The sequence below is a fragment of the Protopterus annectens genome, chromosome 5.part1 (assembly GCF_019279795.1).
Source record: "Protopterus annectens isolate FY-2018-M chromosome 5.part1, PAN1.0, whole genome shotgun sequence".
In the NCBI taxonomy this organism is placed as follows: Eukaryota; Metazoa; Chordata; order Ceratodontiformes; family Protopteridae; genus Protopterus; species Protopterus annectens.
Genome location: NC_056736.1, coordinates 593,897,786 through 593,912,565, shown reverse-complemented (window position 1 = coordinate 593,912,565; position 14,780 = coordinate 593,897,786). Strand labels below are relative to the sequence as shown.

At 40.6% G+C, this 14,780-nt stretch overlaps 1 protein-coding gene across 6 annotated transcripts in view; it reads right to left on the bottom strand.

Annotated features, from left to right (window-relative positions):
* LOC122803551 (NXPE family member 4-like) overlaps positions 1-14,780 on the bottom strand; it is a 444,095-nt gene that overhangs the window by 70,693 nt on the left and 358,622 nt on the right. For all 6 annotated transcript variants that reach the window (XM_044073206.1, XM_044073205.1, XM_044073209.1 and 3 more), the window contains one exon: positions 4,281-5,002. In XM_044073206.1, the coding sequence (XP_043929141.1) occupies positions 4,281-5,002 (722 nt within the window). The remainder of the gene's footprint in view (positions 1-4,280; positions 5,003-14,780) is intronic.

Sequence of the window (14,780 nt, the reverse complement as noted above, 5' to 3'; positions counted from 1 at the left end):
ACTGCTATGTTTTGGCATAAACTATTTTGCATTGATTGAAGCTGTCAAGGGTATAACTAGAGTTATTTGAAGTATCTCAAAGTGTGTAAACATGCTTACAGTGTGTGCTTATTACTATGCATTTATTCAGAAGAGTTTATTGTATGCAAAGTGCAACTATTTCACAAAGTGCAGTGAAAATACAGCCATTTTGAAAAGTTTCTTGTGCTGGGCGTGTCTATTTTGCAGAGTGGCGCCACTACAGAGTTTTTCTTGCACTGTAACTAGTTGTTTAACAATGTACAGCCATTTTGGAAAAGTTTCAATGTGCTGTGTACTGTCTATTCCCAAAGTGCAATTACTTTGAAATGTTTTTACTCGGAGCTTCATCTGCCCAGTTTATGCACAGAGTGCAGTTATTTTGAAATGTTTCTTACACTGATAAGAGGTGATTTCTTCTAGTACAGTGATTTCAAGAGTATTCTTGTGCCTGAGAGACTTATTTCACAATTTCACAAAGTTCTGTTATTCAGAGGCTTGTTGTGCTATTGGGCATAGTTACAAATACTGGCATAACTTTCTGACATATGTACTGTATATGTGTGTGTGTGTGTGTGTGTGTTCATGCATACTTGCAAAAGCCTTCACTGGTATGTGTTAATATGAGAGAAGGATTTGAAAAACCAGGACCACTTGTATTTGATCAGAATATTATAGACAACTGGAAGTCCCCCCCACTCCCAGAAACACACACGTCATCCTCTTTTTTTACTTCTGCAGCAGTTGATAATGAGTGCTTGTGACATTTTCCAACTATTTACTTCTTCATGGAACTGAGAATTCAACAAAGTGTGTGTGTGTGTGTGTGTGTGTGTGTGTGTGTGTGTGTGTGTGTGTGTGTGTGTGTGAGTGTGTGTGTGTGTGTGTGTGTGTGTGTGTGTGTGTGTGTGTGTGTGTGTGTGTGTGTGTGTGTGTGTGTGTGTGTGTGTGTGTGAGTGTGTGTGTGTGTGTGTGTGTGTGTGTGTGTGTGTGTGTGTGTGTGTGTGTGTGTGTGTGTGTGTGTGTGTGTGCATGTGTGCGTGTGTGTGTGTGTGAGTGTGTATAATATACTTTTATGCATAAATACTCGGCAGTAGTGCTGCGGTAGCATTGTCGCCTCACAGCAAGATGTTGCTTTCGACTCTCAGCTACAGCGTCTTCTGCGTGGAGACATGCGTGAATGGGCATGCCTTCGTTGAAGGTTGTGCATCAGGGTTGGTAACTCAGCACGTAAAAATCCACTACCAAACATTAGCGGACCGGAGTTCTGCTGTGATGACCCCTAACCGTGATAAGCCGAAAGATACAACAACATAGCAAAGAATTAAAAAAGAGAGATGTTAGATATGACGTCTATACCTTTAAATGCTTTTACGCAAGCTACTTTAATTTGCAAGTTATGTGATACACATAAGTTCCAGAAAAATCAGTTTGAATGTAGACCCATGTTAACTATAAGTCCACAAAGGATGCACGGAAGACCGCTGCACGGCAAAAAACTACAGATAGTTTATTACATAAACAAAAAAAATCCTCAGATGTCAGATATAATACCGGTTTTGGGCTCAACAGCCTTTTCTCAGTGAAAGTTTTTAAAAACTTCTTTCACTGAGGAAGGCTCTGTTGAGCCGAAACCGGTCTGTATATCTGACATCTGAGGGATTTTTCTCTCAGTGTTTATGTAATAAACTATCTGTAGTTTGGTACCAACAGCTGCTGGCTTTATTTGTTTGGATCCATGTTAACTACACCATCTCTTTCACCTCCATGTATCATTTTTAAGTCTCTTAATATGACAAATGCACTCTTTCATCCTGTTCAAAAGTCAGATCAAAATATGCAGTGTTAACTAAATGAATGGAAGATATAACCTCTTAAATGGCCAGACCCAAAGCTTGTACAACAGATCTTAAAACAAATGTCTGTCACTGCAGCAGGAGAAGCAGGTTAACTATAATTCACTGTATTTTCCTTTACAGGGAAAAAATGTTGTATTCCATTTCCAATAGGTTACGTAGAGTTGCCTGTTTTATCTATATGAGAAAAAGGGTATTCAGAAATGCTTACCATTTCTGGAAAGTACAACATACACATGCAATTCAATTTAATTTTCACTAGTTAAATGGAAGGTAGCCAGATCTGCAACTTAAATACATGCCTTTGCTCCAGATGTATTTAAGATGCAAATTTAACCAATTATGTTCAACCAATAAAAATAAAAACACATGGGATTGTCGTGCGAAGGGTTAAAAGTTTCTGAATATCCCCTTGATAGCTAGTTTTGTTTTGAAAGTCTATGCATTTAATGCACTGAGTGGGGACTAAAAAAGACTTGAGAGATCTAATACTGAAAATAAATATCATTAACAGAAAACAGCCTTGATGAATACATTATACACTTACCATCTAAGATTATGGGACAAACTCTCCATGGTCAGAACAGCTCATTCATTAACCTCCTTCAAAAATTGTTTCGATGGATATATCTTTGGTAGGTAGAGAATAACAAAGCAGATTTACTGCAATTGAACTTCTTGTAGGGTAATATGTCATAAGGTTGACTATTTATTCACTTGTTAACTGGGTAAAGCTGCTGGACACAACTGTCCCTTTTTTGGGGCAACTCAAGAGTACTGTATAGTTTGGCTTGCTCAGAGTCACAGTTTGTAACCTGAAATGGAGAGAATCACACCAGAAACGACAGAATGAAGCTCATTAACACTCAGTGAAATGTTTTCATTCCTAGTGTCATCATTTTCAGCTCTGTAACAGTTCACATGGCTGCTTGATTTTTTTTTTTCAGTTGATCCCACCCATTATTTTGATCCAAACCAAAGTCTATAACCCTTAAATACTACATGAATTAGTCTGGCCATTGATACATCATGAAAGTTAAGGACTAATGAAAAGAATTTATGTGGGTAAACTTGTATTACATAGTGAGAAAAATACCATGGCTATCTTTAGTGAGTAAATATATCACCATTCCTAAGTGTATGTCTAAGAACCTATCAGAAGAACAAAGGGAAGGTTACTTAACTCCACTTCCTCCAATTAGATGACCCCCCCCCCCCCGGCCTTATTCCCTTTCCCTCATCACTCTCCCAGCATATTCTAGAACTAAATGCCCACCAAACTGAACTGATGCTGTCTTATCCCCTCTGATTTACTTCTTCACTCATATCCTACTCTGACTTCTACCACTTCCGCTCCTTCTAGGTCACTGACCTCTCTCACTTCTTCTCTCTTAACTCTTTTACGGCTCACTCCTCCAGCTTCTGCTATTAGCCCATTATTTTATCCCCCTTGTAAGAAAACTCAGCTCTTGTATGATGGCATTAATTATGCTTATCATTTGCATGTATTAGCTACATTTTACCTCTGTGTAAATTAATACTGGATTGTTACTGTTTCATGTAACCCAGGATGAGTCTGCAATCCATCTGACTGTGGTAGTGGTCTACCCCGGTAAAAATGCAAATAATTATATAAATATAAAAAAGTATTTCAGCAGTTGCCTTCACTAATAAGCTGTTACTATTTAGACTATAAGTATTACAATGTGTATTTGCTACTGCCTTGCAGAGTTTTGTTTGATACAGGTAGCTATGACTTGCCTTAAATCAACATTTGTATACCACTTCACTTAAAAATGCAGCAGAATATGATTCATAAATCCCACTGCTCCTTCACCTTGAGGAGATGAAGCTTCGGAGGTTTCTTCTCTGGGACCTACAAATAATCTGCCTGCTTGTAAATAGGGGGTTGCAAATATTCTTACAAGTGGTGACATCTGGACTTAACTGGACGGACATACAAGATATTTTGTTTTAGTTTTCCCATATGCAGCTGTCAACTGAATCAGGATGAATAACTGAATATAAAATAAACACACACAAACAGAAATAGATGGCTATGTTTCAAAAACATAAAAGAAAAAATATGGATTATAAATATAGCTGCATTGTTTAGGGCCAGTCTGAATAATCATTTATGAATCAAATATGAATTCTATAAATATTTAGTTTAAGAAGTGCAATAGGCATTTGTTAAATGGATCTTTATGATTTACTGATTCAATTTCAGCCTATGATACATACATTTAAAGCTGTTTTAGTAATTACTTTATTTACCTGCCTACTTGCATGTGTGTGGATAAATGAACTATTTGTCCTTTTACTGATGGTTTCTTCTCATCATTTATTTACACACATGCACATGAGCACACACACGGACACACAAATCATAAATAAGCAACATACCTTTCAAGTAACATTTCTTCATCCTTGCTTAATATATTGCTCTCATTCAAGTAATTTTCCATGTGCCGAAAGTAGTCACAGCTCAGGGAAGGTGGCTTTCCACAGATCCACTGCACCCCAGAATTCAAATCACTGAAATCACAAATGGGGCCAGGATGTCGTGCTTCAAAGTAACAATCACTGGTTTCTCTTTGGCCTTGAGAAATGAAAATTCCCCTGTACGCCATTCTGTGGGGATAGTTCTCACGAAGCTTGCGGATAACTGCTGCAGCCTGAGCCGAGTGGTACAGTCTGATGGAAATTCTAGTATTCCCTTGCCAAAATAAGGGGAAAGTCACTAAGTAACTGCCATCATTCATGTCCAGTACTGACCCTTTGACACCTGCCTGCAAATCAGTGTTGAAAGCTCTTGCTATTAAAAAGTCTCCGCCATATGTCTGCTTCTGTCCAAGCTGGTTAAATGTTTCGACAAAAACCCTGAGAATGTCCCCAGTGCTGAAATTTGCAGAAGAGTCTAAAATGTAGTACCGGCTGTTTCTAGCTTTAGTACTTGAATTAAAGCTGCCCAGCTGAGAGCGTTGATGATATTCTACAACAGCCCAGTATATGGACTCAACCTCTGATAAAGGTTTGGGAATACTTTTAGATTTCTGTTGGCTGTCGCTCTTAAACTGTGCAATACTAGACTGTAGTATACTAAACTTTGGCATAAATGCACGTATCTAGAAGGAAATATAATAAAATGCAGTCACATTAGGATATAAACATTTTTCATATCACTCTACAAGTCATAAGGAAACATTTGTTTGACATGCAAATGCAGAAACAGACAAAGCCATGAAAGTGAACAATGGGGAAGCCCACATCAAATTTGTGCACAATGAAAACACAATGAGCATCCATTTGTTGTTTTTGATTTTTGCTACAGAGCTTTCATTCTGTAATATGGTATGTTTAAATTATGAAACAAAGACTTTACTTAATAATGAGATGTTGCTTTATAGCATTGTATAATGCAGTACATATGAAGAGTATTGGGATTTATGTGCTACACAAGCTATTTAATAATTAGCTTAGCAAACCTAGGGTGCTGGGGAACATGAATAAGAAGATTCTCCTTTTATTAGCTCCAGTGGAATTACATAAATCATTTGTTTAAAAATATATGAGAGAAATTATATAACAGATAATATTCTTGTAAAATGAATGCTTTGATCTGTAAAAAGTCCCAAATTAAACCTGTTTCCTGCTGAGTGACAGAACATTGATATTTTTTGCTGGTGTTAAGTTGTTATTTTCAGTCTACTGTGATTACTAGATACAACAAATATAATATATGAGAATATATTTTAAGTCTGATTTAACCTATGATAAAAATAAAGTCCTATTAAACCATTATGGACTTCAAGATATATCACTGCAACATGTATTGTAAGATATGTAGTAAATGCCTGAATGTTTGTTGTCTCAAGACTCCCAAAAAAAGTTAAATCTAACATCAAGATATAGGATCAAAGTACCCTTTCAAAATAACTGAAAACTCTGCTGAGTTATACAAATGTCTCCATTTGGTGGATGCACCATTCCAGCATCCATAACTCCCTAAATGTGAAGGAAGAAGGAAGCTGCCCTTACAAATGCATTCTATGAACACCTCCAGGACTGCATGGATCAGGCAATCCCAAATAAAACCAAGACTCTTTCCACAAAGGGCAAATGTCCAGTCTGGTGGACCCCAGCCATTAACAAACTTTACAATAAGAGGAGAAAGCTATTGCATGATGGAACAAAATCCATAAAAGGGAAGTCACCCCTGATCATTATTAGTAAAAAAATACGAGCACTCATAAAATCAACTAAGGCCAATTTTGAGAGAAAAATTGCCATGGATTCAAAGGACAATCATAAGGCCTTTTTCAGCTATGTTAGGAACCTGGGTGGAAACTCCCAGATATGCTCAGAATTAGTCCAAAATGATACAAAAATCACTGAACCCACAGACATTGCCAACATACTGGCAGACAGGTTCAGTGCAAACTTCACCCCTCTCCCTAAAGGAGAGATAACTATCCCAGCAGAGTGTAGCCTCCCAGACAGCTCAGATGGCCAGCTGAAAGCTGCTCTCTCTAAAGCTAAAACACAGCATCAATGGGACCGGATGGTGTCCCCGGCTGTGTCCTACACGAGCTAAATGAGGAATTAAACCTGCACATAAGGCAGCTGTTTAATCTCAGCCTTACCACAGGATACGTGCCCAAGGAGTGGCGACGGCAACTGTGGTCCCACTCCACAAAGGCGGTGCCTCTACGGACCCTGGTAATTACCGCCATAAGCTTAACAAGTCTAGTCTGCAAAGCTATGGAGAGGATCATAATGGAGCTCATAAACAAAGATATAGGGGACTTGCAGACATTGGACCCGACCCAGTTTGGCTTCAAGGGCAGATCATGCCTTTAAACTTGGTCGACTTCTTCAAACAGTCACCAAGGCCATTGATGAGGAAAGGCAGTCCATACAGCCTACCTTGACCTTGCAAAGTTTTCACACAATACCCCACTCGGTATTGTAGAAAAACTTACCAGCTTAAATGTAAACCCATATGTCACAAGATGGGTTGCAAACTGGCTTAAGAACAGAACCCACAGGGTTAGAGTTGCTGGCGCTATGTCAGACTCCAAGCCGGTCACAAGCGGTGTCCCACAGGGCTCGGTCCTTGGACCCCTATTGTTCGGCATCTACTTCTCACAAGTACAGGCCAACATGGGAGGACTTTGACAAAGTTTGCAGACGACTGCAAACTGGGCGCCATAGTGGAAAGTGCATCGGACACGGATATCCTTCAGAAGGGACTCACGGAAACAGATAGCTGGTGCCAGAGCCATGGCCTGAAGTTAAACGCCAAAAATGTATAGTCATACCCTTCGAAAAACAAGGTAACCCCAAGCTACCATATAGGTGGCAATCCACTAAGCACAGAAGAGGTTATCAGGGACCTGGGGACCCAGGTTGACAGTGGCCTTTCTTTTGACACTCACATTGCTAAAGTGGTTAGAAAGACCTTCTACATTGCCCACCTGATCATGAAGGGATTCACATCCAGATCTAGTGAGGTCATTGTTCTCCTGTACTCTTCACTTATCAGACCAATGATCGAGTACAATGCCCCATTCGGGATGTATCGCACCCGACATCTGCAGCAATTGGAGAGACCCCAAAAGTTCCTCACCAAAAGGATAAAGGGACTCCAAAATCTGTCATATGCCGCCAGATTGAAGAAACTCCAGCTCTATTCAGTTGCATACCATCTGCTCAGAGGTGACATGTACCTGACATACAAGGCCATGTCCAACCCGGAATTAATGGACATGCTCCACCTCAAAAAATCCAAATTCACCAAAACCACTAGAGCAAGCGACTTAAACCTTAGCACGGATATAAATAGGATGTGCTGGAGGGATAGATTTATCACTCAGAGACTCCCTATGCTGTGGAATAAAATCCCGGTCCATGTGAGGCAGAGCACCTCGCTGGCTCTGTTCAAGAGAAATCTTGACCTGTGGATGGGAGATCGTAGGTTTATCCCGGGAATCATCTCTGTGTCACTGCTGGACAGAGGCACAACAAACTAATGGGCACAGTATTTTTTCATATAAGGGGTGGCGTAAGCCACAAAAATTTGGGCTAGGCTAATAAATGCCTTAGGTCAGATAGCCTAGTATAAACCTATGAACCTATGAACCTAAGAATCTGCCATGTACTGACATATTATAGAGCACATTAAATTCATCATTGCCTTTAATGCTTTCCAACCAGCTACATGACAGTGAATCTTTTAGTGAAAACATGTTCATAGGTTCATAGGTAGGTACTAGGCTATTGGCCCTAGGGCCTATATAAGTCTAGTCAAAAAGGTACCCTGGCTTTCGCAACCCATGAAAATTATTTTCCTGTACCCCTGTTGAGCAAAGCCACAGAAGTGATCCCCGGGGTGAATTTCCTATTTCCCATCCAATCATCAAGATTTTTCTTGAAGAGTGCTAATGAGGAGCTTTGTTTGATATAGATAGGTAGTTTGTTCCACAGTATGGGAAGTCTCTGGGATAGAAATCTATCCCTCCAGTATGTCCTGTTTATTGTGTTGACAAGGTTTAGGTCCTTAGAGTGTGTAGCTCGAAGGGATTGGGATTTCTTTAAGTGGAGCATGTCCAGCAGCTCTGGGTTTGACATAGCTTTGTATGTTAGGCAGAGTTTGCCTCTGAGTAGGCAATATGTGAAGGAGTAAAGCTGGAGGTTTTAGAGAAGGTCTGCGTAGGGCATCTGTTTGAGGCTGGTAATCCTCTTTGTGAGATATTTCTGCAGCCTTTCCAGTTGTTATAGATGTCTTGTGAGGTACATACCAAAAGGGGCGTTGTACTATATAATGGGTCTAATGAATGATGAGTAGAGGGGAACAATGACCTCTTTTTTTACTGGATGAGAAACCTTTTGTGATGAGGTGTGCCACGTAGAAGGATTTCCTAACTACTGTGGCGGTGTGATTATCAAAGGAGAGACTACTGTCCACTTGTGTCCCAAGGACTCTTATCACACTTTCGGTGTTAAGTAGACTACCGCCTATGTGGTAGTTCATGGGTGCAGAGTTTTACCAAAAGGGAGGACAATGCACTTTTTGGCAATGAGCTTGAGGCCATGGCTTTGACACCAGGCATCTGTCTCAGTGAGGCCCTTTTGTAGGATGTCCACATCGTTATGAGTTTTGATTATGGCTCCTAGTTTGCAGGCATCTGCGAACGTCATTAGCTAAAGACATTCTGTGTTAGCCTGTACTTCAGAGAAGTACAAAGCAAACAGGAGAGGACCCAGGACTGAACCTTGTGGTACTTCACTTGTCACTGGTCGGCGTCGGATTTGGAGTCTGCTACTTTCACACTGTGGGTTCTGTCAGTGAGCCAGTTGGCAACCCATCTTGTGACATAGGGATTTATACCTAGTTTAGTGAGTTTATCTATAATTCCAGAGTGGGGGATGGTGTCAAAAGCCTTGGTGAGATCTAGATTGGCTGTGTGAACCACCTTACCCTCATCTACGACTTTGGTGACTGTGTCAAAGAAGTTTATCAGGTTTAGGAGACATGATCTGCCTTTTACAAAACTGAACTGGGTGGGGTCCAGAGTTTGGAGATTACCAATGTCTTTGTTTATAAGTTCCATGATGATATGTTCCATGGCCTTGCAGACCAGGCCTATCAGGCTAATTGGGTGGTAGTTCCTGGGGTCCATAGTGAATCCCCTTTATGGAGTGGGATAATCATTGCTGTGTACCATTCAGTGGGCACAAAGCCTGAGGTGAGGCTATGATTGAACATGGTACTTAAGTGGGGTGCCAGTTCATTCTGTAGTTCATGTAGAATGCAGCCTGGGATGTTGTCAGGTCCCATGGATGCTGTGTTCTTGACTTTGGAGAGTGTGGTTTTTACCTGTGCAGCCATGATTACAGGAACCTTGCATTCTTCCAGTATAGAGATGGGCCCTTTAGAGGGTGAGAGGGGGGTAAATTTAGCACTGAACCTATCTGACAGGATGTTGGCAATATCAGTTGGTTCTGTATATTTAGTGCCATTGTGCTGTAACTCAGAGCAGATCTGAGTGTTGCCATTGAGATTCTTAACATAGCTATAGAATGCTTTGTGGCTGTCTTTAGAAACAGTGGCAATTTTGTTTTCGTAACTAGCTCTGGAGGATTTTAGGAGGGATCTCAGCTTCTTACTTTGGCTGACTAGGGAGTTCCTCCAATCATGGGATTTTACTCTTTTTTGCAGCAGTTTCGTTCTCCTGTTGTAGAGTTTGTTTATGGCAAGGGACCACCAGATTGGCTTCCTTTTTTGGAGGATAGCATCTTGGTTCTGTTAGGGATAGCACAATCCATGCACTCGTGTAAGTGCTTATAATGTGCATTTGTGTGGGATTCAGCAGTCGTACATCTATTGTCCATCTGCATGTGTGTCGTGAAGTTTGCCACTTCTGTCTTAAGAAGGGTGAAGTTGGCTTTGGAGAAATGTTTTAAAGTCATTTCCCTAATGGGGGGTGGGGGCGGGATGTGGATGTCTAGGGTGATTAGCCTGTGGTTGGATCTGACCAATGAGGAATTGACCTCTGGTGAGGAACACCGGTCACCCATGTTGGTAATGACCAGGTCTAGGATATTGCTGCCCCTGGTGGGGGTGTGGATAAGTTGATCCAAGGCACTGGAATTGATGAATTCCAGAAAACATTGAGCAAAAGAGTTGGTAAATGAGTAGTTTTCCCAGTTAATGGTGGGGTAGTTGAAATCACCCATTATTAGGATGTTAGGTTGCACCCTAACCTAATATTTCCCAGTGTATCAAGAAATGAAGAGTGGGAATCCTGGGGCATGGTGGGGGATCTGTAGCAAGCTACAATTTGGACTGCGGTCTTGCCAAGAGTTAGCTGCACTTGGATAATCTTGGATGCATTATGCTGAGCAACTAGCCTGGAGGTGTGGATATCCTTAATGAATATGGACACACCTCTGCCTTTAGGGTTTCGGTTCAGGTTAGGTGGCCAAAAGGTGTGGTATGAATTATAGCCTGGTAATGAAGGGGTGCTCTCAGCAGCCTTGAACCAGGTCTCTGTCACTGCACAGATGTCAATGTTCTCCATTTAAGGAGTGCCTCAAGTGAGTGCATTTTGAGGTTTACACTTCTAGCACTGAGTAGAATTACCCACAGATTTTGCATGATTGTACCTGTTACGGTGGTGAATTTGTCATTTGAACCTTGCCTAAAAAGGCACTATAGGGGTGGCAAGAGCCTTAGCCTGTATCCAGAATCCCAAGGGCGACAGGTACAGGCCATCTCTGTCAAAGCATTGTGGTCTGTCGATCATGTCATCCAAGGCAGACAGATACTGGACCCCCTTAGAATGACACCAGAAGGTTAGCCAATTGTTGAAGTCAATCATTTTGTCCTTGTACTGTGGTATCATTCTAGGTGATGGCAGGATGCTACTCAGGGCTAAGGTCATGTCATTCACACCAACATGGGCAATGACAGAGTCATATTTGTACTTGTTGTGGAGTGACCTGAGTGCATGCGTTATGTGGCAGATCCTGGCACCTAACAGGCAGCTGACAGTAACCTTCTCCTTGTTTAGCCTGGTGAGTGGAACATCAGTGTGCCTGACTATAGAGTCATCTATGACTAGAGTGTTGGGTACATTGTTATGCCCTATGCACTGTGGTTGGGTGGCACACTGAGTTTGTGGGCTATGTATCATTTGCGTTGTGTTCGGGGGTGGAGGTTACTTGCAATTCTGCTTTGGAGGTCTCTGTTGCTTGGGCAGATTTTTATTGAGAGTCTCCATGAATGTAGGTGTGTATTTTGTGTTTCTGTGTGTTCTGGTGGTGTATGTTTTGAGGGACTATGTGATGAGTGTGGTGTGGTGCAAGAGTTTAGCCTCTCTTCTTGACTGTCTAGTCCAGTCTTGGGTGAAGAGAGCTTTACTTCCAGTTTGGCTATGTAAGTGCATCTTTCACAGGTTGTAGTGTTGGGTGGTAGGAGGAGAGGGTTGTCTGTGTACATGAGGCAATTGCTGCATTGCTCCAGATTCATTAGGTAGACAGGAGAAAACACTGGGAGCCTACCCTTAAACATGCCTAGATATGTGCTTATTTATTAAGTACTAAAAACTGTTTTCCTCTAGACAAGTGAGGAAATTTTAGTGCTGTAGTAATTTGTAGCTTATTTAGTGCTTACAATGAGTTCTGAAAAAGTGCTGAGCTCAAAGAAACAGATTTGAGTGCTAAAACTAAAAAACTGGCTAGTTCTATGGGAAAATTTGAAGAGCAGACTTTATGGCGCTGGGAATATTTCAACCTTAGCTAATGCATAAAGTGTATTTTTTTTAATATAACAGTAGCAAATGAGCAAACTGATTTAAACAAATTAACCAATTAACCAGTAAAAAGTTAAAAACTCAGCCCCGTTTCAGCAGTCTTCGATCAGACAAGTTCTAACTGCACACGTCTGCCACTAGGGTGCAGGGGAACCTTCTCCAGAAAAAGATGGCCTGGATTAGTGCTCAAGTTATACAAACAAAGCTAGATTCAGCACGTCTGAATCTAGTCTTGTGCTACAACAAACAAGGAGTACCAATTTCAGAAAGAAACAGTTCAAATAAGCAGGCACAATAAGCCTTTAACCAGAAATTCCCAGCTCAGGAGAGCAGAAGCTAGCCTCTCCTCCCACAAGAGTGCAGACCATAAACCTTCTTAATGTAAAATAACTGTCCTGAAGCCCAAGTGCTTAAACCAGAACTAATGCACTTTTACAGTAACAGACGCCTTCAATCAGCAATTCCCAACTTAGAAGGATGTAAGCTATCCGTCCTGCCACAACAGTGCAGACTACAAACCTTCTTAATGTAAAACAAATGGTCTGAAGCCCAAGTGCTTACACCAACAGGCTTAGAATAACAGTTATAATTTAACCAGGCTACTACCAAGCAGTAATAAAGGCAGCAGAATAAACACAACTGAGTACTTTTAAGGAGAGGCAAAAGCAAAATAAGGTAATAAAGTAGGAAGAACACAAATACAGTAAAAGCAGATGAATAAAGTGCAATTCTTTTTTTAAGTAGGACAGTGCAGTGGTGCAGCGGTAGCACTGTTGCCTCACAGCAGGAGGTTCTCTGGTTCGATTCTCAGCTGGGATGCCTTCAATGCAGAGTCTGCATGTCCTCCCTGCATTCGTGTGGGTTTCCTCCGGGTACTCCGGTTTTCTCCCATGTTGCAAAGACATGCATCTGGAGGGTTTCTCCCCGGGCCTCCGCTGAAAATTGGCTAGTTTCAAGTCGGACTTTCCTGGTTAACAAATGTTAAATAAATAAATAGTAAAGTGCAAGGAGAGAGGAAGTGGGTTGGCCTTCTCAAATGTTCTCTCTGTATTAAGTAGAGTAAACACTAGACTGGGAGGGGTGTCCCAGGTCAAATTTACAGTAGGGGTGGGCAACTGCAAACCCACCAACTATAACAACACCACAAGAATAGGGTCGGAGGGAGGGGGAAAACCCAGCTTTAGGACAGATGAGAACAGAAAGCAATGCCATAAAATATATAAAATAATTCAGTCAGACAAAAAAATATTTCAGTCAGGCAAAATTAAGTTAAACAATTAAATAGACAGAAAAATAAAATACAGTACTATCTTTAAAACTACAAGTTTGTACTTAACTTCAGCTTCTAATGCAGTTGATTGTAGCCAGCCAAACCACTCACATATTGAGCAGAAAATAAATTCCCAGCTATGTGGCTAACACTTAAAGCAGAGAGAAACCCTCTAGGCTAAGAGTTAAATATAGAATAACAGAGGTGAGAACAGCAATAACCCCCTCTACCTGCAGAGGGACAGACAGACCACAATATTCAGTGAAACAATTCAATAGACAGAAAAAAACAGTTTCAGGTCAGATGTTTTAAGGGCTTGCCACTTTTCCTGAGATACAGTGACCTTAGAGTTGACTATGTTAAAGTTCAGCTCTGTATATTAATGTTCAACTCTGTCAGAGATTGATATGGGAGTATATCCCACATAAATAAATAAATAAATCTTGAAATGTAGGTCATGTGTTTTGCTTTTACTTAGATTGCTTTTTCAGCTTTTACTGAATTGATGCAAATGCACCATTGATTGGATAAAGTAATCTTTGATAGCCTTTTGAAAAACACAATGCCATGGCTAAACTGCAATTTGCATGCAATGAATCTAAGGAACACGTGAGTTTTGCTGATTGGATCAGGCTTACATCACTTTGGTAATCTTCATGTTTCTTGTACAGTAGATAAACTCTTCTATAGTCTGCAAGTTACTGGCAGGAGGAGATGATGGAAAATACTGAGAGAATTCCCAGACAACTACCTGGTAGAAATTAATGAGGAAAATTTTATAATGAAATAAAGAATAAATAAATTAAAAGACAGCAACTGATGATGTGGTTTCTTGACACCTGAGTAAATCTTCTGCTTGGGAATTTGTTCACATATTTATTTGTATTTGCTTGCTGTTGTAGAACACTGATTTACATGGCCTTTTTTTCAGACATATCAAGGAGCTGTGTCTGGTTAAGTGACTTGAAGGAAATGGAATCTGATGGAATCAAACCGTGCCTACAGGAAGCAGCTTATATTAACGGCACATAGCCTTTATCCTTTGCATTAATTGCCAGAGCAAAATAAATTGACATTAAAATAACTGCACACATATACAAATAAAAATAAAGCAATTTGTTTCCCATCTTCCGGGTTCAATATTTCTCTAGTGTTGGCACCTGATAAGGTCCCCAAACTTTTGTGGCATACTTGGATTTTTGTTCTAGAATGAATGGTAGTTTGGGGCTGGCTATGGTTGTGAAATATCTGATTACTTTTTGACCACAAATGATTAACATCTATGTAATTTAACTCCTTTTATGTTTCCCTAGTGTA